This window comes from Erpetoichthys calabaricus, chromosome 2 (assembly GCF_900747795.2).
Source record: "Erpetoichthys calabaricus chromosome 2, fErpCal1.3, whole genome shotgun sequence".
In the NCBI taxonomy this organism is placed as follows: domain Eukaryota; kingdom Metazoa; phylum Chordata; class Cladistia; order Polypteriformes; family Polypteridae; genus Erpetoichthys; species Erpetoichthys calabaricus.
The window spans coordinates 347,408,441-347,433,697 of NC_041395.2; the positions used below are offsets into that span (position 1 = coordinate 347,408,441).

A 25,257-nucleotide genomic window follows, 5' to 3' on the forward strand; every position below is an offset into this window, starting at 1 on the left:
ATTTACATTGGAGTTGTCTTGCATGCCTTTGTCGTCTGTTTTTTCCTTTGCAGCTTCTTTTTCAACTCTTCATTAACCCACTGCAGAGTTATTTTAATTTCCTACGAATTCCAAATTTTGAGATGTACCTGTCCTGCAGTACATGTAAATTGTTTTTTTTTTTTTTTAAACCTGTTGCATTGCTCCTCAACTGTCTCCACACTTAAAAGTTTATCCCAGTCCATCCCAGTTAAATTGATTTTTAATCAGTGCCAAAAGGGGACACCAGAATTCAATGAAGTCGTTACAGGGAAGTCAATAAATAAAAGACTTCTAGTAAATTCCAATGGAAAGGTTTTAGTCACAATACTTGGATAAGGAATGGCAACCAGAGGTAACCTTTTAACTAAATCATGCAATTGATGCCTAGCATTGACACCCCCGTCATCATGCCCCATACAAACAGGATCCACATGTTGACAACAGGATCACAAAATAACGGCGCTCACTGAAAGTGAGGATGGCATTGTGCCAAGAGTCAATTTATTTTAAATGCAAAAATTAACATCACACTCCTAACCCTTTCAATGTGTAAAGTGTATCAACTGACAAGAAAAAGAACCATGAAAAGTCTGCACCTCCATCTTGTTCAGGTGAACTTGTTTTGTGTCTTTCAGGTGCTGTGCAGCCTCCTTCAGAAACGGGAAACCATCAGCCGCCAGCCGCAGGTGATGCCAAGCCACAGGAGTCGCATCAGTAGTCTCGAGTGCCTCACTTTCCGAGTGTGTGTGTGTGTGCGTGTGTTTGTACGATTGCTTCACACACACACACACACACACACACTCACACTTACAACCACAGGATCCAGTTTACAGCTCTAATGATAATTTCAGATATGGAATTCAAATGTTTCTGTTCTCCAAGTGAGTCAGCTGTCCAGTTCGAAAGAAAATGGCAAAGCAGCACAGAATCGTTTGGAGTCAACTGCAGGCGTTACTTCCTGGAAAGACTTTGTAAATTAATTTTCTTTCAATTTTGAAATCCCAGGTGCACATTCCTTTTAGCTGTCGTCCTGCACATCTCAAAAAATCATGCTGCTGCTGCTGCCACCGCCGCTGCCCACTTAAGAGGAGGCCGTATTGTGGGGGTCAAGCTTCATTTTACTAGGTTTTTTTTAAATGGACTTCATTTTATCCCGACCTTTATGCTGCCATATGTTGAAGTGAGTCCATTTAACTCGACATCTATCTATCTATCCGTCACCTTGTAGTGAAGAGCTTGGCATTGGTTACACCTACAGATCCGGAGTGATTCGAGAACGAGGGAGAGGTATTTGAGTGCATGTGCGTGTGTCTTTGTCTATGTGTGTGTGTGTGCATGTGTGTCTGTGTGTGTTCACGTGCCCACTTCAGAGACACTCCGGCGCTTTAGTTGCCATACCAAGTCAGTCTTATGAATCGATTCTCCTGTGTGACCTCCTCCTTCTCGATACCTGAAATTGAAAGCTGCCGTGTTTAGAGTGTGCCACATATCCAGCCTCTCTTTAATTTATTATGCTTCTGTTCAAATCGTTTCGCTTTACTGAGGAGTGCATCATGTTGGTGAAGGTGTGAGATTAAGCAGATGGTTCTTTCCGATTTTTCTGGGGGGCTCATTTCCTCATTTGGCATTTCCACATTGGCACCCAGTGGCTTCTCAGACCGATTGTGCTGCTCTCTCCTGCTTGGGGTCACTGACTGGACTGGACAGGACATGACGAGTACCTCTGATGCCCCCAATTCCTCTCTCTTATGTTGTTGCAACATATCAGAAAGCATTTTATAAAAACAAATGTTGAGATGAATGTATAAGTGAAAGTCTGAATGTTGCTAATATGTGAAACGTGTGCACTCTTGAGCAGGGTGGCAGCTGCATAACCTCGGGCCTTAAGAACGGGAATGGGCCTAAGCCCCGATGCCCCCTGACACTGGTGCCCTTCAAGACCTTTGTTTGACTGTTGTAGACTGTGGGTAAAAATCACAACAGCTTGAACATGACTCCATCTTTAAGATTACACAACCGAGGCGGCGATGGTGAGCAATGGGCTCCCTTCAACATGTTGAGACCAAATGACTTGGACTGTGGAAGAAACCAAATTTCACAGCCTGGCATCACACCAGTCTAGGCAGTGACAAGGGGTGTGGGCTTTGATGGGCACTACTGTGGGTGGCAGAGAGTCCCCCTTGACATGTTACAGCCAGAAGTCTGCTAAAAATGGCCTATGGGGACAGGGAATGCCGAGTTGTGGCCCTGTGTTTCAGGAATACTGCTGTCCCTTCTCTTTTTCTTTTTTTTCTTTTCCTACTATATGATGTTTATTTTAATGGCAATGAATTCCGAAAAAGATTTGTATTCCCAGATGTTTCTCAAAAACACTTTTTTAAGCAGTGGATTTTGTTCTTTGGTTGGTGCAATGTAGTAAATTCAGAAACGGATTAAATCTGACGATTTAAACTTGGACTGTTAAACATTTCCTTTACTTCACCTGTACACTCATGGGGAAAAAGAAAGTACCCCCTTCCTTCAGTTCGGCGAGTTTACTAATTGGGGTCTCAATCATAATTGTGTTATCATCAATGAACTTTCTGCCAGCAGGGAAATCTAACTTCGGGTGGCAAATAAAACACAACAGATTTCAGTCCAAAACGTTTGAAGGACTTGGCTGAGATGCCAGCTTTTTGTGCCCAGCTGGTATGTTTTACCAATTCTCGTCAGGCATTTGTGGGTGTCCCGTACAGTAAAGGATGCATTGAGCTCCAGTAGTGCGTAGCCATGGAAGGAAGGACAACAAAAGTGCAAGAAATGAGCTGCCATGACTCTCAAGAGGATAAGTGGAGTGATGATGATGATAATGACACTTGGAATTGTTCTCTTTCTCACCACATTCCATTTTACTCCGTGATAACGGTTATGAAATGGAGTCTCATACACGGTGGAACAGATGTGAAGTCCACAAAAGGCTCCACGCCAGGACTTCGTTGCCTCTCCTCAGTGGGCCTAATTTCAGCTCCATGGGCCTGTTTTGTGGTCAACAGGGGTTTAATATCAAATTTCACCAGGGCTGAAGGCCCACTAAACTCTTCTTAGTGCCAGACTTCATCAACGCCAGGTGGAGGGCACAAGACAGTGTAAGAGGTATGGCAGAGGAAGGACTCTCTCTCACACACACACACACAGCTGTTTAATGGACCTTGAAAGGACCTCAATTATCTCCTGTTGTTCTTTAGGGTGGATTGCTGTCCTATGAGCCTTCATGCCACACCGGTGGCCTTCTTACCTTCTGCTGGGTCTGATCTGCTGCACTGTTCATCACATCTGACCCTGCTCTCAGACAATTTCAAAGTATAGTGAATCAAAATCAAAAATCTCCTTTTAATCCCCCTCAGCACTCCCTGAAACCCACCTGCCCACAAGCAGGGTCTGAGCTGCCCCGTGGAGTCTCGCCTGCATGTTCTCTCACAGGTCAAGTCGCTACACTAATAATCGTGGTTAAGAAATGAAGGTTAAGAATTGGCCAAAAGTTCACTTGACCAGGGCCAAGATGTAAGACAAAAGTCGCAGTTCTACCTAGAAAGAACTCGTAAGCAGGGAACATTTAAACAGGCAGTGATTTCATTAGGAGTTTTTGTTTGAATCCACAGCTTTGGACAAACCAGGAAGTTCAAGGGGCTGACCTCTATAGCCCATTGACCTTTTGTGTCACACTGACACCTGATGTCACCCGTAATAACCTGTTCCCAAATGGCGGTGCCCATGAAAGAGATGATGGTGCTGTGGGATAGCACACAAAATAAATAACCCAAGTAAAAATGTGTAAAATCAAAAAATACCCAAAACGATGCATTTTTAACACAATTTACAACAACTTATTTTTGTAGAGCTCCAGAAACTACAGACAAATCATGACGATAAGATGCGTCAGCAGAGAGGAAGCAATCAGGACCGAGTTTAATATGCAAGTGGATGAGTTTTGATACTGCAGACATGTTCTAGTTGGTCTTTACTCCTGTAGTTGCTGTTGATTGATTTACTGATAAAATGTTAACAGTAACTTGACTCCATGTCTGCACATCACATCAGCCTGCTAGGCCAGTTGATCATAAAAATTTTTGGTCCGAGGTCAAAGTTATGGAGGACCACCTACAGCCAACTTATTACTGTTAAGTTCCACGTTGCAGTTATCATATTTCTCTACATGTGCTTACGTGAAAAATACTAGTGGGGGAAATAAATATCTGCTCTCCCGCTGAATTTGTGCGTTTGCTCACTTACAAAGAACTGAACAGCCTCTCGTGTTTATGGAGAGAGACGGATGATCAATATCCAGAAGGCACATGTACAGCTCCGTCTTAAATATGCCAGTGAACATCCGCGCCTGTGCAGTACGTGGGCCTTCGTGAGCAGGGGGACCTTGTGGGGTTGGCGAGCAAAGTGAGCAGGGGGTGGACCCCCCTAGTATATCTAAATACATCTTACAAATATTTACATCCTGGTGAGAGGGGCAGAGCCATCGTGGTAACTCCTAGAGTGGCAGAAACGTGGAATGAGATGGAGGAGCGAGAGGAGTCTGACGGACCTCCATGTGGGTGTCGGGTTCTCTGGCCTTCCTTGGAGCTCCTTGTAGAGGCAGAACAGTGGAAGCAGAAGGGGTGTGCGGACATTAAGGGGGTGCTTTCTAATAAACAGTCCTGCACAGTTTGAGTCTGAGCCCCCTCGAGTTCTTGCCATACAGTGGGGGAAATAATCTGCTAGAATTTGACCATCTTGCATAGATAATTTGCTTTTCCGCTTCGCCATTATAACCAACAGTGTTGAAGGGCACAGAGTGTCACGGGGTGGGATGGAGAGAGGATGTGCGCAGAAGGGTCATGATTGGACAAGCCGTGTGGAGGGGAGGGGCCAAGGCTGAATAACGTGGACATGACGGAAAACTTTTTTAATATAATAGGGAGGCAAAAAAATGACATGGTGAGAGGAGCTGTCCGTGTAACCCCAATCCCCCAGAAGTTTCACTTTTTTTTTGTTTTTATTTTTAAAGAACTGATAGCAAGAAGGAAGCGGCATGATGGCGCAGTGGTAGAGCTGCGGCCTCATCGTATGGAGACCACCATCAACACCCTGGGTCCTCCCTGCATGGTGTTGTCTGGGTTTCCTGTGGGTGCTCCCTCCCACTGTCCAAATACACTAAATTGGCCCGTGTCTGGTGATGGGCTGGCACCTCGTCCAGGGTTTGTCCCTGCCCTGTGCCCTATGCTAGCTGTGATAGGCCTTAAACCGTAACCCTGGTTTGGATTAAGTGGGTTAGAAAACAACGACTTGAAACGACATGACAGCTGGAAAACATTCTGAAGAGTTGTCATGAACACTCCAGAGAAATGCAGCCCCTCAAGTATGTGGGTCGTGTGTCCGTCTCGTATTGGGAGCTTTGAGTGTAGACATTCAGCTTGAAATTGAAGGCATCTACGTGAAAAAAAATGGTGGAATGGAACAGAAGAAGGGACCTGTCGTACCGTTTTGCATCAGCACACATTCACTCCCATTCACCAAGCATTTTCCCTTTTAATGGCCAGTTCCGGCGCTGGTAGGGGTTGTTGCAGATAAAACGACTCCACACCACATCCGCCCTAATAAGGCAGCACGTAGACTCCATGGAATCGCCTGGATTAAAGCGCCGCTCACAAACAACAGATAAACAACATTTGGTCCTTCGTCTCTTTTCATGGCTTGGATCCGTTTTTCTTCACCATCTTTCATCAGATAGCTGTGAGATCGTCTTGCATAGATAATTTGCTTTTCCACTTTGCCATTATAACCGACGGTTGTAACCCTAAAGATATTTTGGTTCAGAAAACCAGAGGGACATTACAGAAGATCTCGTCTTGCCGTTCTGCCATTGGCTTGAAGAGAGAGATCACCCATCGACGACGACGCCTCCCCAAATTAAAATACAAAAGTGTGACCAAGGGAACTTGGGATGGCTGTATGCCCTCCACCAGACCCTGCGTCCAGAGGGTCCAGAGGGCTGAGCGCCAAGTCCTGGATTCATAAGCTTAGAGCTCCCCCTGGTGGCCCCAAGTTCTCCTGCACTTACAGGAACGAAGAAGAACACACAGAAGAGGCGCTGAGCTGATTGACAGCCGGAGGACTCGAGTGCCCCTGCGTCCACCCAGACTGTGACAACAATGACCCCCCAACAATGGCACAGGAGTCAAAACAACAATTTGCTTCTGCACAAGAACAAAGCACCTGGTGAGAAGTCCTGTTATAACAGTCAGACATTAGCGCAGTTGATAAGGTGACTGGCATTTCAGGATTGGTTACAAATCAGTCGCTTATTAAATCCTAGGCAATAAAAACAAACATAAAAAACCTCGGAAATCTGATGTGTCCACATAAGCTAAAGTGGGAGCGGATTTGCTTCCTCCTCCTCCTCGTCCCGTGGCAAACATTGCATCACAACAACCAAAAAGTTCATTTTCTGTCCCTTCCAGACAATTAGTCGTTAAACTTTGGACTGACCTTTGATTAGTTGTCACATACTGGATGGGCACTCGTATGCACACAATAAGGAGCTGATTGGCACTCATAGCTGATTGACAGCCTCTTAATTGGCACTTGCATACTTGATTGGCACTCATAGTTGATTGACAGCCTCTTGATTGGCACTAATATAGTTGATTAACAGCTTCTTGATTGGCACTCTCATACCTGATTGATAGCCTCTTGATTGGCACTTGCATGCTTGAATGACAGCCTCTTGATTGGCACTAATATAGTTGATTGACAGCCTCTTGATTGGCACTTGCATATCTGATTGACAGCCTCTTGATTGGCACTCGCATATCTGATTGACAGCCTCTTGATTGGCACTCACATACTTGAATGACAGCCTCTTGATTGGCACTCATACTTGATTGACAGCTTCTTGATTGGCACTTGCATACTTGATTGGCACTCATAGTTGAATGACAGCCTCTTGATTGGCACTAATATAGTTGATTGACAGCTTCTTGATTGGCACTTGCATACTTGATTGGCACATGACTGACAGGCGCTCAGCTGAATTAATTGTAGGAGGCGGCGAAGCGATCCTCGAGATACTGCAGCGCGTTCACTGGCGGGTATTTGTTGGAGCCGTCCAAGCAGGACACCATCACGTCGTTATCCGGCTGAACGAAGAAAGCGATGGACTGCCTGGTGCCCCTCGTCATCTCCACTGTTGGCAGTGGGACTCGGTGCTTCTGCCAAAGTTAAAAGAAAGCAAACCTGAGTGATAACCTTTGAGGTCCACCAGCTGTCCGTGCGACGCTCTGCTGTCGCTTCACTCACCGAGGACACAAACAGGTCCGACGTCCACATCTGCAGCAAGTCGCCGAGGTTTAAGAGCACGTGGCCCGGGATGGAGGGCACTGACACGTAGTCCCCAGCTCTGGTCATGACCTGTGGTAAGAGAGGACAATCAAGGGTAACGGTAATCTGCTTGTCCCTTCACTGCCTCCCACCTGAGCTCCTTACCTCCAAGCCAGTGGTGACACCGTCCTGGAAGAGCAGCGTGATGGTGCCGTAGTCAGAGTGCTCGCCGCAGCGCACCTGATTCAGCTTCACATGAGACGGGTCCACAGGTGGGTAATACAGGGACCTCATGGTGCTGGAGTTATTGTGGGCTGAAAGCAAAGCACCCTTTCATAGTGAAACCTGAGAGGACGCGGCTTCAGAGGTCCACATGCAGGCAGACTGGACAGGTCTTAAGAAATACAAACCCCAAACAGAAGACAAAAGTCTGAGGCAGCCTTCAAAGAGCTCAAAAGGACCACCGCTTAGAAAACCAGATACACACTTCAGACCTCAAATCCCTAGGAGCTGCCGGCAGACCCTCTTTTGCTAAGCTGAAGGTGGGTGGGCTCCCTCTACTGGAGGTGCTGACACCACCTCTCTAAAGCTCATCTGAGCCCTGCAGCAACTTTAGGAGAACCAGGGGACAGACAGCCACAGGCCCTGGGTCTCTGTGTCCCTGAACGGACCACCAGTCTGGCCACCCTCTACCTACCCCCAAAACACTGATGCTTGGTGCTGAAGAAGTCGCTGGGCAGCCCCAGGCTCAGTGCCATCACGGTCATCACTCTGAGGGACAAGTCCATACACTTCCGGAAGAAGGACTCCAGCTCTTTGTGAAATCCCACCACAGCCTTGTCTGCAGGCCACTTCTGTGCAGCAAACGGGGACAGTTTATCATAAACTAAACAAAAAAAATAAGAAATATGGTTATTTCTAATTTTTAAATGCTGAAATGTTATAACTCGTACCAAATCTGGGTGCAGGATGGAGACATTGAACGCCTCTTTGAGGTCTCCTGGACGCTCGGGGTTCAAACTGGAAAATAAAAGAAGAAACAATGATCAGTGAGGTGGGGGTCCGTCACTCCAGCAGGAAGTCGAACGAACAATCGACAAAAGCAAAACGTGAGGCCGAAGGACCGAAGAACTGAGCGGCGACCTGAGAGGTGACGTGTACAACACCACAACTCGGTCTGCTTTATTCAAACTGTCACCTGTCTGTGTATAAAGTGTCTGCCGCTAGGTGGCACTGTGCACCGCAAATCTTCGAGGAGAAACACTAAGCCAGCGTTTCTCACCCTTTAAGTATTTGCGCCCCGAGTTTTCATTACAGTTTTAATCGCCCCCCAACGTTTTTTTGAAACCCTAATAAAATTTATTCCTATATTTTTTGCTGTCGATACACCGCTACAAGTTTCAAATTTCCCTACGAATAGCGAAATTACGCCACATCTGCACCCCTCAGTTTGAGAACCGCTGCACTAAGCGATGAACACTCCGGCACTTTTCATAAATCATTTTCATTAATTTCTTAAACATGGTCATGATGGGTCACCACAGGCTTGTGTAGTAAAATGATTCAAGTTAATCCAAGTGCCAGTCCTGCACGAGTGGCGCACCAACCTCTACTATTCATTGGCACAGCAGGTTGTAGCGGACAAAAAACCGCAGCTGAGATTCACACCGCCTGATGACGGGGATTTATTTATTTATTTTTGGTGGGGACAACAGGAACGGTGCGTTCAGCCTCGGCCCGACTCACACACACACACACACCCTCACTGAGTCACTGAGACAAAAAGCTAATGGCACTAGAACAGAAACTGAAGACTGTATTAAATAATAATAAACGAAATGCAATTACGCAAACTACAACAATCCCACCCCACTTCCCGTAGTTAGGAGATGGATGTATAATCGCTGGAAGGGGTCACGGGGGGTCTGCTGGAGCCAATCCCAGGGCGCAAGGCAGGAAACAAACCCCGGGTAGGGCGCCAGCCCACCACAGGGCACACACACACACCAAGCACACACTTGGGGCAATTTAGGATCGCCAATGCACCTAACCTGCATGTCTTTGGACTGTGGGAGGAAACCCACGCAGACACGGGGAGAACATGCAAACTCCACACAGGGAGGACCCAGGAAGCGAACCCGGGCCTCCTTACTGCAAGGCAGCAGCACTACCCACTGCGCCACCGTGCCACCCACGATTATACAATAAACACAAATCCAACAATAGCAAACGAATGAAGTCCATAAAAAGCGGTAATGAAATGATGGAGACCGGATAGTCCAGAGATACAATTACAATACAATTACAATATAATTTATTTGTTGTGTAGCCCAGAATCACACAAGAAGTGCCGCAATGGGCTTTAACAGGCCCTGCCTCTTGACAGCCCCCCAGTCCTGACTCTTTAAAAGGACAAGGAAAAACTCCCTTGTAGGGAAAAAATGGAAGAAACCTCAGGAAAGGCAATTCAAAGAGAGACCCCTTTCTAGGTGGGTTGGGCGTGCAGTGGGTGTCAAAAGAAAAAGGGGGGTCAGTACAACACAATAGACAGAACAGAACACAAGTCATCCTCAATGCAATATACAGTAATAGTGCAATAGAAATACTACAAGTACAGAGCAGAATTTAACAGGAGATGACATCCCATAATAGGATTTGGATTTGTTTAGAGTCCTGGAGACAAGCTGCCTCCCCCTATTGGCCATTCCACAGCTGAGTCAGCCAATCCGATGACAGGACCCCTCTACCCCACGATTCCTGCGATCCTCCATCACGGATGACTTTACTTTAGGCAGGCAGAACAACTTGGCAGGTGGGCCGTGGCACCAAGTGGCACATTTGAGTACCGAGAAGAGAAACAGAATAGGTGAGGGTCATGTTTTAGTGCTAATGACTAACAACAGAGATGCAGTCTGTACAGTTAATCAGCAGCTCTAGTCAGGGTGTGCTAAACTGAAGTTGTGAGTCTTCAGCCGGGATTTGAAAGCTGAGACCAAAGGGGCATCTCTTATAGTAGCAGGCAGACCACTCCACAGTTTAGGGGGGTCCTGTAACTAAAAAGCTTGACCTCCCACTGTTATTTTATTAATCGGCTTGCTGTGTGTGAATGTAAAGATCAGTCCTACCGGTATTTCCTGATGATGATGTGTGATGGGATCAGGAGCGCTCCTTTCTTTGCAGGTTCCAGTCCTCATGCAGCATGAAGACACCAGAGAATCCATTCACCGAACACAAGATGATCGAAGACAAAAACAAGAATCCGAAGGCAAACAGACAGGTAACTCCAGACACGAAACAACAAAAAAAACTCCCCTTCTCTGTAGAACTGGCCTCCTTTTACCAATCACAGCCATTGCAGGGACTGCTGGGAGTTGAAGTTGTCACTCCACAGTAGCACCACTACAATGTGAAACAACATCATCGGCTGACGCATCTCGGGGAGCTTTCATGGCTGTGGTATGGAGACATCCTGAATAAGCGCGACATGATGTGACAACCCGTCTCGCACCCTTGACTGAGGAAACAGACAAGCAAAATGGCATAAGAGAACGGATGAGCATGTGAGGGGACTGGGCCATCAAAACGAACGTGATGAGTGCGGCTGTAGATGGGCTCTGTCTGGTGGCAGGACCATCTTAATGTATGGGCACAATGGGCATTGGCTGGGGGGTCCCAGGAGCATAGGGGCCCATGATGTTTCTGATGACTGTGTATGTTTTTTGTTTTGCTATTAAAACAGGGGCCCCCAGTGCACTACTTTGCCAGGGGGGCCTATGATGCTGTCAAGACAGCCCTGTCTGGTGAGGTGCAGGAATGGCTGGCATTCACAGCAGCGTGTCGATTAAAACACTTGGAGAGCAGATTCCAGTCCAAGACTTTAATATGTGTGGTCTACAATAAAAAGTAAATCTATTGTTAATACTCATACTGCACACAAAGGAAAACAGGCAGCATGTTGGCAAAGTCTTAAACTTTAACTATTAGTTGCAATACTGAAATCGGACACTAGATGCCACTATTGTTACTAAAGGCACTACTGAGTGGCGTTTTACAGGGCTGATGAAACTACAAACTTAACTACAGTAAAACCTCAACTATCTGTCAGGGATCAGGACCAAAGCCGTGCGTGACAGATAAGAGAAGAAAGGACGGAAAACAGAACAGCTACTTTAAAAATGATATACAGTCGATTAGTTTAGCTTGTAGCTAATTACAAAAAAAAAAATATATTAACAAAATACTAGGGGGCTTTGCCTCCTGCTTGCTTCACTCGCCAACCTCCCCGCCTGTGCTTTGCTCCAACCACTTTGTGTCTCTGCCGATCACGTGTGTGGATTTCACTTTCACCAAACAACAAATGTTTTATTTCTCGTGGCTATGCCTCTTCATTGGGAAGAAACACGACTTCGCCCTGATGGCAACACGAATTAGACGATCTACAAGTCTCCGACTTAAAGTTTAAAGCCAAACAATATCTGCATGCTTCTGTCATATCACCTCTGTCCATATATTTGATTTCTTTTCACTTTTACCTTTTCATCAATATCGCATTGAATTTTGATTCCGTGTTTGGAATGACATCACATAATTACATTATCCTCACAGGTGGCACACTGGTAGTGCTGCTGCTTTGCAGTAAGGAGATTCCCGGGTCCTCCCTGTGTGGAGAGCACTTTGAGTATTGAGAAAAGCGCCATGCAAATGTAAAGAATTATTATTATTATTATTACATCGTGACAGTGCAGTGAATATCGTTTCTTTCTCTCTACACGAACTGTGTCTGACAATAGCATTCACACAAATGAGAGATGATTGAGCCGTGTCCATGGTTGTAAATGTTTTAGATGTTGTCAGGACTTTTCCAAATCTCTTTGCATGAGCTCTGGTCTCGCGGGGCTTGAAACTTTCTCTCACGGGATTTCACTTTCACCAAACAACAAATCTTTAATTTCTCGTGGAAAGAAACAGCACTTTTTTTTCCCTGATGGCAACACAAATTAGACGATCTACAAAGTCTCCGACTTAAAAGTTGAAATCCAAACAATATATTCGATCTCTTTTCGAGTGATAATTTCTGTTTGTTTGTACTAATGCGATCTTTACTCTCCTTTTTTTTTTTTGAGTCTTTTGAATTTTCACACTTCTGTTATCGCTAATCTGCTCTGCTTGTCTATCGTGCCAACTTTTTTGAATTCTTTACGACGTTCTACTTTGTCATCTGCTCTTTGTTTTTTATTTTCTGGACCCGAGCAGGGTTAAATTTCTTGACACAAAGTCTCTCTGAAAATTCACGCCTCGTCTCCTAGCAAATTTTTTTTTATTTATAATAGAGAGACAATATTAGCTAAATGAATAACGCAACGCGTAATAAGCAAATACAACTCAGAGGTACTGGAGTTTTCTACGTTTGACTTCTACGCGAGTCTTCGTTCCGTAATAAACGGTGTCCTGTCTTAAATGCAGTTATCAGGGTCACGGAAGACATCAAAACATTCAAAGAAAGCTTTCCCTCCATTCCACTCGCATTGTCTTTTTCGATATCGTAGACTCCACACCTTCCTTTTCCTCCTCACTTCTTCTGTCACTCGTGTCTGCCCCTCACAGAGCAGAAGCCCTTCACTGCGTCCCGTCAACAGCGCATCACAAGCTGCCTGCACGTCACGATATATTCACAAAACATAATACAGGGCTATTCAAAATGAAAGAGTAGATGTATTTCAAACAAACTGTATAAGACAGACTGCGGTGGGTTGGCACCCTGCCCAGGATTGGTTCCTGCCTTGCGCCCTGTGTTGGCTGGGATTGGCTCCAGCAGAACCCCATGACCCTCTAGTTAGGATATAGCGGGTTGGATAATGGATGGATGGATGAAGTTATTTATCACATATTTAAAATTCATCTAGTGATTTTTGATATTTATAAAGTCATGTATTATAGTCTGCGGTGGGTTGGCGCCCTGCCCAGGATTGGTTCCTGCCTTGCGCCCTGTGTTGGCTGGGATTGGCTGCAGCAGACCCCCGTGACCCTGTGTTCGGATTCAGCGGGTTGGAAAATGGATGGATGGATGGATGGATGTATAAGACAGAAACACATTCTGCACATCACTGGATGGTGGAAAGCCCACCTAACAGTACCAATGAATGCCACCCAATGCCGTTTCTTGATTATAGTAAAATGGCGACAACACCACAAGAGAAATCATTTTGCGTGTCTGCGATTTGTGAAGTGGGAGTCCATTTTGCGGAGTAAACTGTGACTGGATTTTCATACCTGGACCTGCTACACTGGTTGTTTCCCCCAACTTCAAGAAGATTCGAATGACTTCATTTTCATGCAAGATGGTGCCCCGCCTCATTTGCACTTGGAGGTCCGGCGTTACCTGAACGACACCATTCCAGGACGATGGATTGGAAGAGGTGGAGAACAAGATCTTCCTCATCGTCTGTGGCCTCCCAGGTCTCCTGACCCTACCCACCTTGGAGTGTTTGTTCCACCTGTGCCCGCTAATCTTCAGGATTTGAGACATTGAACTGAGGAAGCTGTGAATTCAGTAACTAGGAACCAGTTGACTCGTGTGTGGCAAGAAATGGCCGTGATGTTTGTTGCACTACTCATGGTGCTCATAGGACCAAACTTTGAGCTTTCCTCTCTCCAGTGATGTGTGGGAATGTGTTTCTGTCTTACACGGTTTGTTTGAAATAAAGTTTTGAAATCTTCTCTTTCATTTAGAATAGCCATGTATAGAAGAATTTAGAAAAGAAAATTAACATTACTGTCAGTGGTGCGGAGGTTAAAATCCCAATAAATAAATCCTTTAAAACCGAAGTTAAAATACTGGCTGGAAGCAGTCCCTTCTTTAAAAACACGGGAGCCGTGCCACAGGGGAGTCACCCTACCTGCAGGTCCAGCTGACCTTCTCCTACTGCTGGTCTGGAAACTTCCCCATCTGTGGCTTCGTTTAGCTCCTCCAGACTGAGACTCGGGTTCCCCAACGACCAGGGTGCTCATGTTGAGGCTTCAACCTCCCAAGCCTCAGATGTCCACGATCCTGGTCACCCCTGCTCCCCTGAGGAGTGACCCAATCCATCTGCCCCCGAGTGCCAACCAAACACCTCGCTAAGGTTCACTTCCTGCTCACTCGCTCACTCACACCATCACCAGCTCTCAGCCTCCAGCCTCCTCTTCTTCCTCTTCTAACCTCCGTTCTCTCTTTTCCAATCTCGCTCCTCCTCTCCTCCTCTGCACTCGCGGTCCTACTATACATAATGGGGACGATTAGCAGCGCCCGGCATCAAATACGGATACGGACGATTCCTCACCTGTGCATTTCAAGGAGGAAACGCCCGTGACACATCGCATCTGAGAACCGCGCCGGCCACACTACCATGACCCCTCTTTAAGCTGCGGCGATTACAGTGCATCCAGAAAGTATTCACAGCGCGTCATCACTTTTTCCACATTTTGTTATGTTACAGCCTTATTCCAAAATGGATTCAATTCATTTTTTTCCTCAGAATTCTACACACAACACCCCATAATGACAACGTGAAAAAAGTTTACTTGAGGTTTTTGCAAATTTATTAAAAATAAAAAAACTGAGAAAGCACATGTACATAAGTACTCACAGCCTTTGCCGTGAAGCTCCAAATTGAGCTCAGGTGCATCCTGGTTCCCCTGATCATCCTTGAGATGTTTCTGCAGCTTCATTGGAGTCCACCTGTGGTAAATTCAGTTGACTGGACCTGATTTAGAAAGGCACACACCTGTCTATAGAAGGTCCCATAGTTGACAGTTCATGTCAGAGCACAAACCAAGCATGAAGTCCAAGGAATTGTCAGTAGACCTCCGAGACAGGATTGTCTCGAGGCACAAATCTGGAGAAGGTTACAGAAAAATTTCTGCTGCTTTGAAGGTCCCAATGAGCACAGTGGCCTCCATCATCCGTAAGTGGAAGAAGTTCAAAACCACCAGGACTCTTCCTAGAGCTGGCCGGCCATCTAAACTGAGGGATCAGGGGAGAAGGGCCTTAGTCAGGGAGGTGACCAAGAACCCGATGGTCACTCTGTCAGAGCTCCAGAGGTCCTCTGTGGAGAGAGGAGAACCTTCCAGAAGGACAACCATCTCTGCAGCAATCCACCAATCAGGCCTGTATGGTAGAGTGGCCAGACGGAAGCCACTCCTTAGTAAAAGGCACATGGCAGCCCGCCTGGAGTTTGCCAAAAGGCACCTGAAGGACTCTCAGACCATGAGAAAGAAAATTCTCTGGTCTGATGAGACAAAAATTGAACTCTTTGGTGTGAATGCCAGGCGTCACGTTTGGAGGAAACCAGGCACCGCTCATCACCAGGCCAATACCATCCCTACAGTGAAGCATGGTGGTGGCAGCATCATGCTGTGGGGAACTGGGAGACTAGTCAGGATAAGGGGAAAGATGACTGCAGCAATGTACAGAGACATCCTGGATGAAAACCTGCTCCAGAGCGCTCTTGACCTCAGACTGGGGCGACGGTTTATCTTTCAGCAGGACAACGACCCTAAGCACACAGCCAAGATATCAAAGGAGTGGCTTCAGGACAACTCTGTGAATGTCCTTGAGTGGCCCAGCCAGAGCCCAGACTTGAATCTGATTGAACATCTCTGGAGAGATCTTAAAATGGCTGTGCACCGGCACTTCCCATCCAACCTGATGGAGCTTGAGAGGTGCTGCAAAGAGGAATGGGCCAAACTGGCCAAGGATAGGTGTGCCAAGCTTGTGGCATCATATTCAAAAAGGCTTGAGGCTGGAATTGCTGCCAAAGGGGCATCGACAAAGTATTGAGTAAAGGCTGTGAATACTTATGGACATGGGATTTCTCTGTTCTTTTATTTTTAATAAATTTGTAAAAACCTCAAGTAAACTTTTTTCACGTTGTCATTATGGGGTGTTGTGTGTAGAATTCTGAGGAAAAAAATGAATTGAATCCATTTTGGAATAAGGCTGTAACATAACAAAATGTGAAAAAGTGATGAAGCGCTGGGAATACTTTCTGGATGCACTGTATTTATTTTAAAGTTGGCCATTCTTTCTGAGCCGCGGACCCGCTATATCACACCTTACTGGAAACAGATTTCGTTTTCTTCTGTAAACAGGACTACACATAAAAATGCTGAACCTTGAGCCCTCAGTGGATACCCAGCCCTATCAATTTGCAGATGTCCCACGGCAGCCCCACTAGACCCGCCCAATGCTCGCCATACCATTTGCCCCTTAAGGCCCAATAAACATCAACAGTAGGTCAGACCACTCGTCCCGCCAGTCAGTGTTTACAAAGAGGCCGTCAGACGGCTAAGGGCTGCCATTCAGGTGACACCAGTTCAACCAGCCTCCCGCTCAGTGGTCCTGACAGATGAGTTCAATCTGTCCTGAGCTTGGAAGCTCCAAACATGCGGCCCCCTTATCAGAGGGAGGAGAGCTGCTGGACAGAATGGCACAGCCACGCTCTTTCTGTCCCCCTTTGGGATGCTTTTACGGGTCAGCGGCTCACTTTCGATATGGTGTTTGAGACTGGCCTGGGCTCAAAGTGAACTTGTGAGTTCGAGTATCGAAGCGGCCATTCTGATGACATCCAGCTGAAGTCACTTAAATGACTGCCAGTCCCACTCCCCAGATTCAGGTCCAAAAGTAAACCTCACCCGGGACTGCTGTACCCTGGACCTCGAGCTGAAGCCAGACATCACCTGCAAGCCTCACATGAAGTCACCCCGCCAGACAGAGCTGTGTAATGGCGTCTGTCATTAAGTACAAGTCAGTGAATTAATAACCGAGGACTGGCTGGTGTGGTGGCACTGCAGATTGCTGTGATGCCCTGCAGCTTGTGGGTCACAGTCCAGTTTCCAGGTGGGATACCTTCTCCACAGAGTGGCCATTTTCTCTCTGTGTTCCCATTGCTATCTTGTATTGCAGGCTGCCATTACTACGATGGTCCTTGTGACAGACAATAAATGAATTAATGGTAATAGGTGACGTCCCTCACTGAAGTCACACTGTGTGCCACGAGTGGCCGCGGGACTTCATGATTTTATATAGCAGCTTTACTTACACAGCATTTCCTATGAGGTGAGCCCTGACAGGAGACTGAACTGGTACCCTCAGGGTCCTGCAGTCCTTTGCCTCGACCAGCAGGCCACCCTACCTGCCTGACTTCTTCATCCTCCCCCTTCATCTTCCTAACCAGCTGTCCAGGTGAGGGGCACAGCCAGCAAGTGAATTCTCCTTTCAGCGAATGCACTGGAGAGGGGAGCCGCCGTGGTTTGGGAGGTATGGGACGTGCAAAATCAGGACACTTGCCATGTGTGGAGTGCTGGCCTCTCCCAGAATCCTTTGCAAATCAGACATTGACACTGACAGAGGAGAGACAGACCAACACAAAAGACAGAAGGTCCCACAGAAGCGGGCACAGAAGCAGACGGTGTCATACCTTTCGCCCTCGGATGAAACCCAGCCATGATTATGCTGCTCTGGGAAGCTCCCTCTGGCAAACAGCATCTTGAACTCAGTGGGCTGCAGGAAGAACTTCCTAGAGACCTCTAAGGCTTGGTTTACCTGTCAAAGGGGCAGTGAGAGCCATGAGAGTTTGAGGTTGTCTGTGGCCGTTGGCCATGTTCTTCTAAACAGATACAAACAAAGCAGCATGGAGGACCACCTAGCTGTTCTTGCCAGCCGGGTCCTTCATGCACATCAGGAAATTGTGCAAATACAGAAACCACCGAGGGGAGCACCATCCAGGAGGGAATATCCTTACGTGTCTTTTGGGAATGCCCAGTGGCATGGGCACCTGCTGGACACCCTAAACAAGAATTAAAAAGCTGTGTGTACCCAGGAATGGCCTCTGATTACTTGATACATTTAGGACTGCTTACTGGTACACACACCCATGAAGCCTGAGGTTCTCCATGATGCCTAAAGGGACCACTTTGGCATACCAGGAATTCCCCTGTGGTCAGAAGGGGAGACAGGAGGACCCAGAATTGTCACAGGCTCATCCACAGCCAGCTCAGAGCAGATTCCATCTTGGACAACTAGAGAAGGAGGAGGTCTGCCTGTCCTCCCCTAAGGTACCACCGGGGCTGGATCTTGGTCATTATCTACACCAGAATGGTTAAAGGGATGAAGTCCCAGTAATGACAGTATGGGGGGGGGGGGGTTTGACCCAACCAAAGGTCCCCCCTGCAGCTGGATTAGCCCTATGAGGCAGCAGGGCACAACAACTTTAAACATACAATGCTGAACAACCATATCAACTTGTTATAAAACGTAACATGATGGCTCACAGTGGCCTTTCTGGACCCAAAATGGTGCTAATCTCATAATATTTTGTCTCTTAGCTTGACCTTCTGTAGTAAATGGACAACCAGTGTGCCTGTCTACCATCACCAGACACTTTTACTGTACAGAAATTGTCCAAAAATTGAGCCCAAAGGATGATCTTCTGGAGAAGCTGCGTGACCTTGGACTGCTGCGAGGACCGGGCCTTCAGGAGTCCATGAGAGGCTAGTAGCACGCCATAGACGGCCGGCTCTCCCATCCATTCTACTCTCACATGTTTGCTCCCTGTACAATAAACTGGATTACATTCGACTTCGGCAGACTACCCAGCGTGAGTTTCGAGGCTGTCACGTCTTTGTTTTCATGGAGGCGTCGTGGTTCAGTGGGATGGATGAGCTGTGATTCGTGCTGCTCAGTGTGGCAAGACTCGTGGCGGCAACCTGTGTGTTTACATCAGCATGGAATGGTAGAAGAACTCGGTGTCAGTGTCTACCTGCTGCCCACCGCTGGTGGAGTTTGCGACTGTTACATGCTGACCTTTTTACTTACCACAGGGATTTACTACTGGGTTTGTTTTAGGAGTTGACATTCCCCCCCAGTGCAAACACTAAGGACCATACAGCGCTGTAGATGAATTGCAAAATGCTCACGTAGGCAGACAGACAGACTGGAAGGTTCAACCATTTGAATCTCAGCAGCATGTGGACTTTGCAACGAGAAGGGTGAATGCGCTGGATCTCATTTACACAAACTTTCCTGATGCACATCGGGCAGAGCCCCAGACCCAACCCCCCGCCCATTCCCCCCCCCCCAGGGCTATTCAGGCCACGTATTTGTTTTGCTAATTCCAGACCCCTAGTCAAGCGGTTCAAACTGGTTTTGAGGCAGGTGAAAACCTGTCCAGCAGGAGCCATCTCAGGTGGCTTTAAGCACACTGACTGGGAAATGTTCAGGAAGGCCACAAACCAGCCAGCGGTGACTGCACTAACTGGGAGGGGTACGCGGCATCAGTGATCACCTACATCAGCAAGTCTACTGATGACGTCACTGCAAGTTCATCACCACACACCCCAGTCAGAAGCTGTGGATTAGTGCAGAGGTGCGTGTGCTACTGAGGGCCAGGGACTCCGCTTTTGGAGCAGGCCATCATTTTTAAGTTTTGATGTCACTACATTGGTTACCATTTAGAATTGACTTTAAAATGTGGCTTATGGTTTACAAAACCTTCAATCATCTCACTCCATCCTATACTTTGGAATACCTGTCACTCCAGATCGTAGCACTGCCGCACCCACCACACGACAAACCAACTCAGGATCCCAGATTGGGACCCGAGTGCAGCCATGCAGCGGGTGACACCCCAGCACCACACAAGTTCAGATGGAATGGAACCAGTGGGAGGTTTTTTTTATGGTGGCTGGAGTGACAATTCTGCCACCAACCCCCAGGTTTTTCCCTGCAGGTTGGAGGGCCTGCATACAGATTAACGTCCTACTCGGGACGGAGCAATGGCAGGTTAAGGGCCTTACTCAAGGGCCCAACAGAGTAGAGTCACTTTTGGTGTTTACAGGATTCAGTTACCAGTGCAGACCTCCAGCCTGAGTGCCACCACTTCAAATGAGGATCTGCTTGTAATTCCAAAAGCTAAACTTAAAAGAAGTGGTGAGACCGGCAGGCGGCCTTCTGCTGTGATGCACCTAAAATCTGAAATACGAGTTTACCGATAGAAATTCACCAGGCTAATACGGTGGAGCACTTTAAAAAAACTGCTAAAAACTCGTCATTGTAACATGGCTTTCTCAGAGCTTCATCTTAGTGTCACCCTGATATTCTGTATATGCGTTGAATTATCGTCTTTATCAAGGCTCCGTGATCCGTACTAACCCCTACTTTCTCTGTTGTTCTTTTTCTGTTTTTTTGCCCCACCACCACCCAATCAAAGCACCGTGATGTCCCTCCATTGATGGATTGAAGACCAGAGGTCCACATGACTAGACGTCATCGTCTAGTTCTTCCATGTGAAGCCTGAAGACCATGAGGACTCATTGAGGTCATTGATGTTAGGTAGAATGCCCAGTGAGGGCTGGGTGGTCTCGTGCCCTTGGTGCCCTGGCAGATTTGTTTTTTTTTGCTTTTTTCTGTCCTCCTGGCCATCAGACCTTACTTTATTCTTTGTTACTTAGTATTACCTAATCCTTTTATCTTTCTTCATCTTGTAATGCACTTTGAGCTCCATCATTTGTATGAAAACGTACTCTAGAAATAAATGTTGTTGTTGTTGTTGGTAAGGCAGCCCTGAGAACAGCGAGGGCCAAACTATCAGACTAGCAAAGTGCGCCCACACCCAGAGAATCCACAGCCACTTCTAAGACACTGGTGACACAAGGCACATGTGGCAGGGCATCTAGGCTGTCACTAACTACAGGTTAACACCACCGGCCTGTGACGGCGGTGCCTCCCCTCTAGATGTGCTGAACAACTTCTAGGCTTGGTTAGAAGCGCAGAACAACGTGGTGGCGAGGAAGACCACCTCTCCTCCAAGTGGTCAAGTACTGCGTGTGACCACGGCCGACGTATTGAAAACTCTACGTAGAGTCAAACCACGGAAGGCTGCTGGACCAGACAATATCCCTGGCAGGGCGCTCAGAGAATGTGTAGACCAGTTGGTGGATGTTCTCACCGACATCTTCAACATTTCCCCGAGCAATGCCACTGGTCCAACGTGCTTCACGACTACTACCATTGTTCCTGCGCCAAAGAAGTCCTCAGTGTCCTGCCTTAACAACTGTCCTCCTATTGCACTCACATTCATCGTCATGAAGTGTTTGGAGAGGCTCATCATGACCCTGTTGCCCCCCTTAACTGGACACCCTGAAGTTTATAACCCCCCAAAACCGTTCAGCAGATGATGCCATAGCCACCACCCTCCGTCTGGCCCTCTCTCACCTGGACAAGAAGGACACTTTGTGCGAATGTTGATCACAGACTTTAGTTCAGCATTCAACACACTCACTCCTCAGCACCTGATTGGAAAGCTTGGCCTGCTGGGCCTGAACACCTCCCTCTGTAATTGGATCTTAGACTTCCTGACTGAGAGACCCCAGGCAGTCAGAACTGGAAACAGCATCTCCAGCACCACCACACTGAGCTCTGGGGCTCCACAGCATGCAAGGTATTTGTAATTACAACACATGTTGCATCACAAACATCTGTAAGTACTAAAATTCATTGTATTTGTTATTCCAACAGATGGTGCATCACAGACTTTAACACTGCTTTTACGAATCCCAAAGCAAACGGCATATAACAGAGACATATGCATTGCATTTGTCATTCCAACAGATGGTGTATCACAGACATTAACACTGCTTTTACGAATCCCTTACCAAATGGCATGTAACTGACATATGGATTTCATTTGTCATTCCAACAAATGACACATCACAAATATTTTTAGTAATGCATTCTATTACTACAAATGTTTGTGATGTGCCATCTGTTGGAGTGACATATACAATGTATGTTATTACAGCAGTGCATTACAAAAGACATTCTAACAGGTGGTGCACTGCAAACTATGTTGATTACTTAAATTTCAACCCATAGATGGTTAGCATGGCTGGTTTACTGCTAAAGCTATTTTTTTTTGGGGGGGGGGGGGGTAATTTCAGTTAAATCGTTTGCTACAATTCAGAACCCCTAACTCCATGTTTTAGTTTTAAACAGCAACATTTACGTTTAAATTGTTGCCCATTTTTTAATCTGGTATTAGTTTATTATGAGGCGCAGCTCTCCAGCTAACGTACTTCCATTTAAACCTCCGTACATACATCATGAAGTATCTGTGTTAATAAAATGTTTTAAAATAACGAGAGAGAAAGAACGGACCAAGACCTACAAAGCTGTTTCGGACCACTAAATATATGGATAAAGTTCTCAGCATTTGAAGAATCTACAACGTGATAAAGATTTTGTCTTGGAAGAACGAAAGCGCTAAGACACCTTGCCATTAAACACCAAGTTTCATTACCTGCGAGGCCCTGGCTGCGAATTATGAAACAGAATGGAATGACAACCTGCAGCCATGCACTGCGGCGCTCCAGGACTGTAACTGAGGACCCCTGACCCCCATTCAAGTTTACAACAAGCCAGGACGTCTTCCTGGGTGAGTAATGGTAGCGTTTACGGCCTGCTCGTTTTGGCCGCTCCGTGCTCTTATTTATTTGTGTCAAAAGTACAGTACTGGCAAATGAATTTACTGTGGTGTTAACATAAAGGGTACTGTAAAGGGTTAAACGACGTTGGGACAGCCTAATTTTCACAAATGACTGACACCATTGTTTAAATGCAGTTGGGTTTTGCCCGGTCCAACGCGGGTAATATGGGTCGGATGGACTGGTAAAGTTGGCATTCTTTAATATCCAATGAAAGGGGTTTACTGTGGTGTTGGGGGCCTAACAGCACTTATCCCTTTACGGTGCCATATAAACATCACAATCTCATGCATTAGCCTCGTTGGATTGGGCAAATTTCAATTGCGAATTAATAAAGCCGCCTGTCCTTCTGTTAACGTTAAATAAATAGCTGCTTTGCACGGGGTATGTGAAGAAGTAGCTGGCCAGTCGAATAAGGAGCTGCGAATAAGCTGCCAACTTCATCCCCATCAGCGATCTGTAAAAAGAAAAGTCGCTTATGTCAACTGAAAATGTCGCTACTCTTTTTTTTCAATAAAGTCGCCAAAGAGGTCTGAAAAGCGCCTTGAGCATGGGGAAGGCGCTATATGAATACCGCGTATTATTATTATTAAGATTCGCCAAGTTTGCAACACCTATTCGACTTCGCCATGGGAGCGCCTTTACAAATATTAAGTCTGCGCAATTTAAAAGGCGAGAGGTTCCCTCATATTGCTCGTTTGCACCGCCTGCAGAAGACACCCATTCGGGTCACCATGCAGTCGCGATTCTGTTCGCTCCATTCCACCGTTATCCCCGCGATTCTCACCTCCTGCTGTTCGATCCCAGTGTTCTGCAGGTACAAGAAGCCGATGTCACAAAACGCAGCCCTCATCTTCTCGGCAACGTCGCCCAGCATCTCATCGGTCGGCTGTTCCTTGCCTACGGCGTAGACGCTGAAATCAACGATAGGCACAAGCATGTTGGCTTCGTCCCCGGTGCCGAGCGGCAGGGCTGAGTTGTCGCTGCTGCTATCTGCGCCTTAAGGTCGGGGTCAAAGGTTAAACTGTAGTTATCAGCTGAGCCCGAGGCACTGAGAAAGCTTTTGGCGCCCCTTCCATATCGGACCCATGAGAGATAACCAAATTGAGATAAGACACGGGACGGGGCGGGGTTAGGATTTCGGGTCCGCCCATGTAACGTTATCCTAGTGTGTATGATCAGATGTGGGCGGGTCGGAGTTAGCTGGCCCTGCCCATCTCATCCTGTTTGCTGCTGAGGGGCGTTTCACGCGATCTGCCAAAGCATTTCTTCGTTTTCTTCTTGAAATAACCGGTTCATAAAATGCTGCATAAGCTCCAGAATAGCCATATGAAAACAGCGTCAATTAAGTTATTGTACTGTATAATTTTTCGAGTCACATTTATGAATGTTGCTTTCTACCGTAGTGGTGCTGCTTTGCAGTAAGGAGACTGTGGAAGATTGTGGGTTCGCTTCCCGGTTCCTCCCTGTGTGGATAGCGCTTTGAGTACTGAGAAAAGCGCTATATAAATGTAATGAATTATTATTATTATTACCGTCTTCTATTGAAAAGTAACTGTACTGTTAACATGTTGTTATAGCTAGTGGGCTTTGAACCAAGGTTAACTCCTAACTAATGTCACTTAAGTTATGGTGCTTCGACGCACAGCTTCTGTATGTGACGGTTTGGATTGTAATTCATTTACTGTTTTACAGACGCATTTTCCCTTTATAGTGCATTAATGCTGTGATTGTAGCCAAAGGTTAAGAAACCATGTCATTCGTTGCGACTAACGTAAAGGCATTGGACTGATTGTGCTTTATGATGTTCTTGGGCTGATCGTGTCCAAAGGATGTGGTCATTCATTTACCATTAAAACCGCCGCATGTTGTCTGCACTTTTTGAACTGAGTAACCCTCCTTGTGTAGCCTATTTCACCTGATTAGGTCATATATTCAAGTACATCTTGTATACATTCATTGTAAAGCTATTACATCTTTCTTTATTCTAGTATAAACTTCCAATCAGTTTTTCTTTTGTAATGTGATAAAGCGTCACCTTTTAGTGAAGTCATATACCTTCATTTGCTTTCATTTTAGAGCCATTTGGATATACCAGTAGATTATCTACTCAGTAGGGCTCTTGAACTGGCGGCCCGCGGCCCATTAAAATGCATTTATCGCCGCAGATCAGCTTCTTTCTGGGCGCCAATGCACAGAATTCAAATTCCAAGAACAGAAAACGGCTTGTCCTCTTTGCTCCGCCCCTTTCTGTCAGACCGGGTTTCGACGCCTCTGAAGTGCGCGTGCGCGCCTCGCAGCTTCGCCTTGGGCCGACATTCCACTACTGCAATTTCCAGCTAGCAAGTATCTACAAAAATGTCTTTCTCA

At 46.5% G+C, this 25,257-nt stretch overlaps 3 protein-coding genes across 5 annotated transcripts in view; 2 read left to right on the forward strand and 1 right to left on the reverse strand.

Annotated features, from left to right (window-relative positions):
• The window catches only part of nucb2a (nucleobindin 2a), a 74,732-nt gene extending 72,260 nt beyond the window's left edge, over positions 1–2,472 (forward strand). Inside the window, exon 13 of the mRNA XM_028796111.2 lies at positions 657–2,472. Coding sequence (XP_028651944.1) covers positions 657–739 — 83 coding nt within the window. The 3' untranslated portion in view covers positions 740–2,472. The remainder of the gene's footprint in view (positions 1–656) is intronic.
• Positions 1–25,257, forward strand: part of LOC114647400 (uncharacterized) — a 723,921-nt gene that overhangs the window by 480,927 nt on the left and 217,737 nt on the right. The gene's annotated exons all lie outside the window — the stretch shown is intronic.
• On the reverse strand, positions 1,625–23,965 carry si:dkey-10o6.2 (uncharacterized protein LOC100124608 homolog). 3 transcript variants are annotated; one of them, XR_007934193.1, is made up of 8 exons: positions 23,675–23,965; positions 17,826–17,950; positions 8,322–8,388; positions 8,066–8,222; positions 7,534–7,682; positions 7,348–7,458; positions 6,963–7,259; positions 1,625–6,862 (listed from the first exon to the last, which is right to left on the reverse strand). XR_007934193.1 is itself a non-coding variant. In XM_028796112.2 (7 exons), exons 1-7 carry the CDS (start codon positions 23,825–23,827, stop codon positions 7,083–7,085), a joined length of 939 nt encoding a protein of 312 aa, XP_028651945.2. In that variant the 5' UTR covers positions 23,828–23,965; the 3' UTR covers positions 1,625–7,082. The 3 variants fall into 3 exon arrangements, 1 of the variants encoding a protein (XP_028651945.2); XR_007934192.1 differs by having other exon boundaries at positions 1,625–6,607; positions 6,929–7,259; XM_028796112.2 differs by having other exon boundaries at positions 1,625–7,259.

Bases quoted from the DNA above. Each gene is read 5' to 3' on its own strand.
- si:dkey-10o6.2 (XM_028796112.2), bottom strand. From the start codon at position 23,827: ATGCTTGTGCCTATCGTTGATTTCAGCGTCTACGCCGTAGGCAAGGAA. The intron at 8,389-17,825 runs GTATGACACCGT...TTTATTTTCCAG, and splicing joins GTTTCATCCGAGGGCGAAAG to TTTGAACCCCGAGCGTCCAG. The intron at 7,683-8,065 runs GTAGGTAGAGGG...CTTTGCTTTCAG, and splicing joins CAAGCATCAGTGTTTTGGGG to CCCACAATAACTCCAGCACC.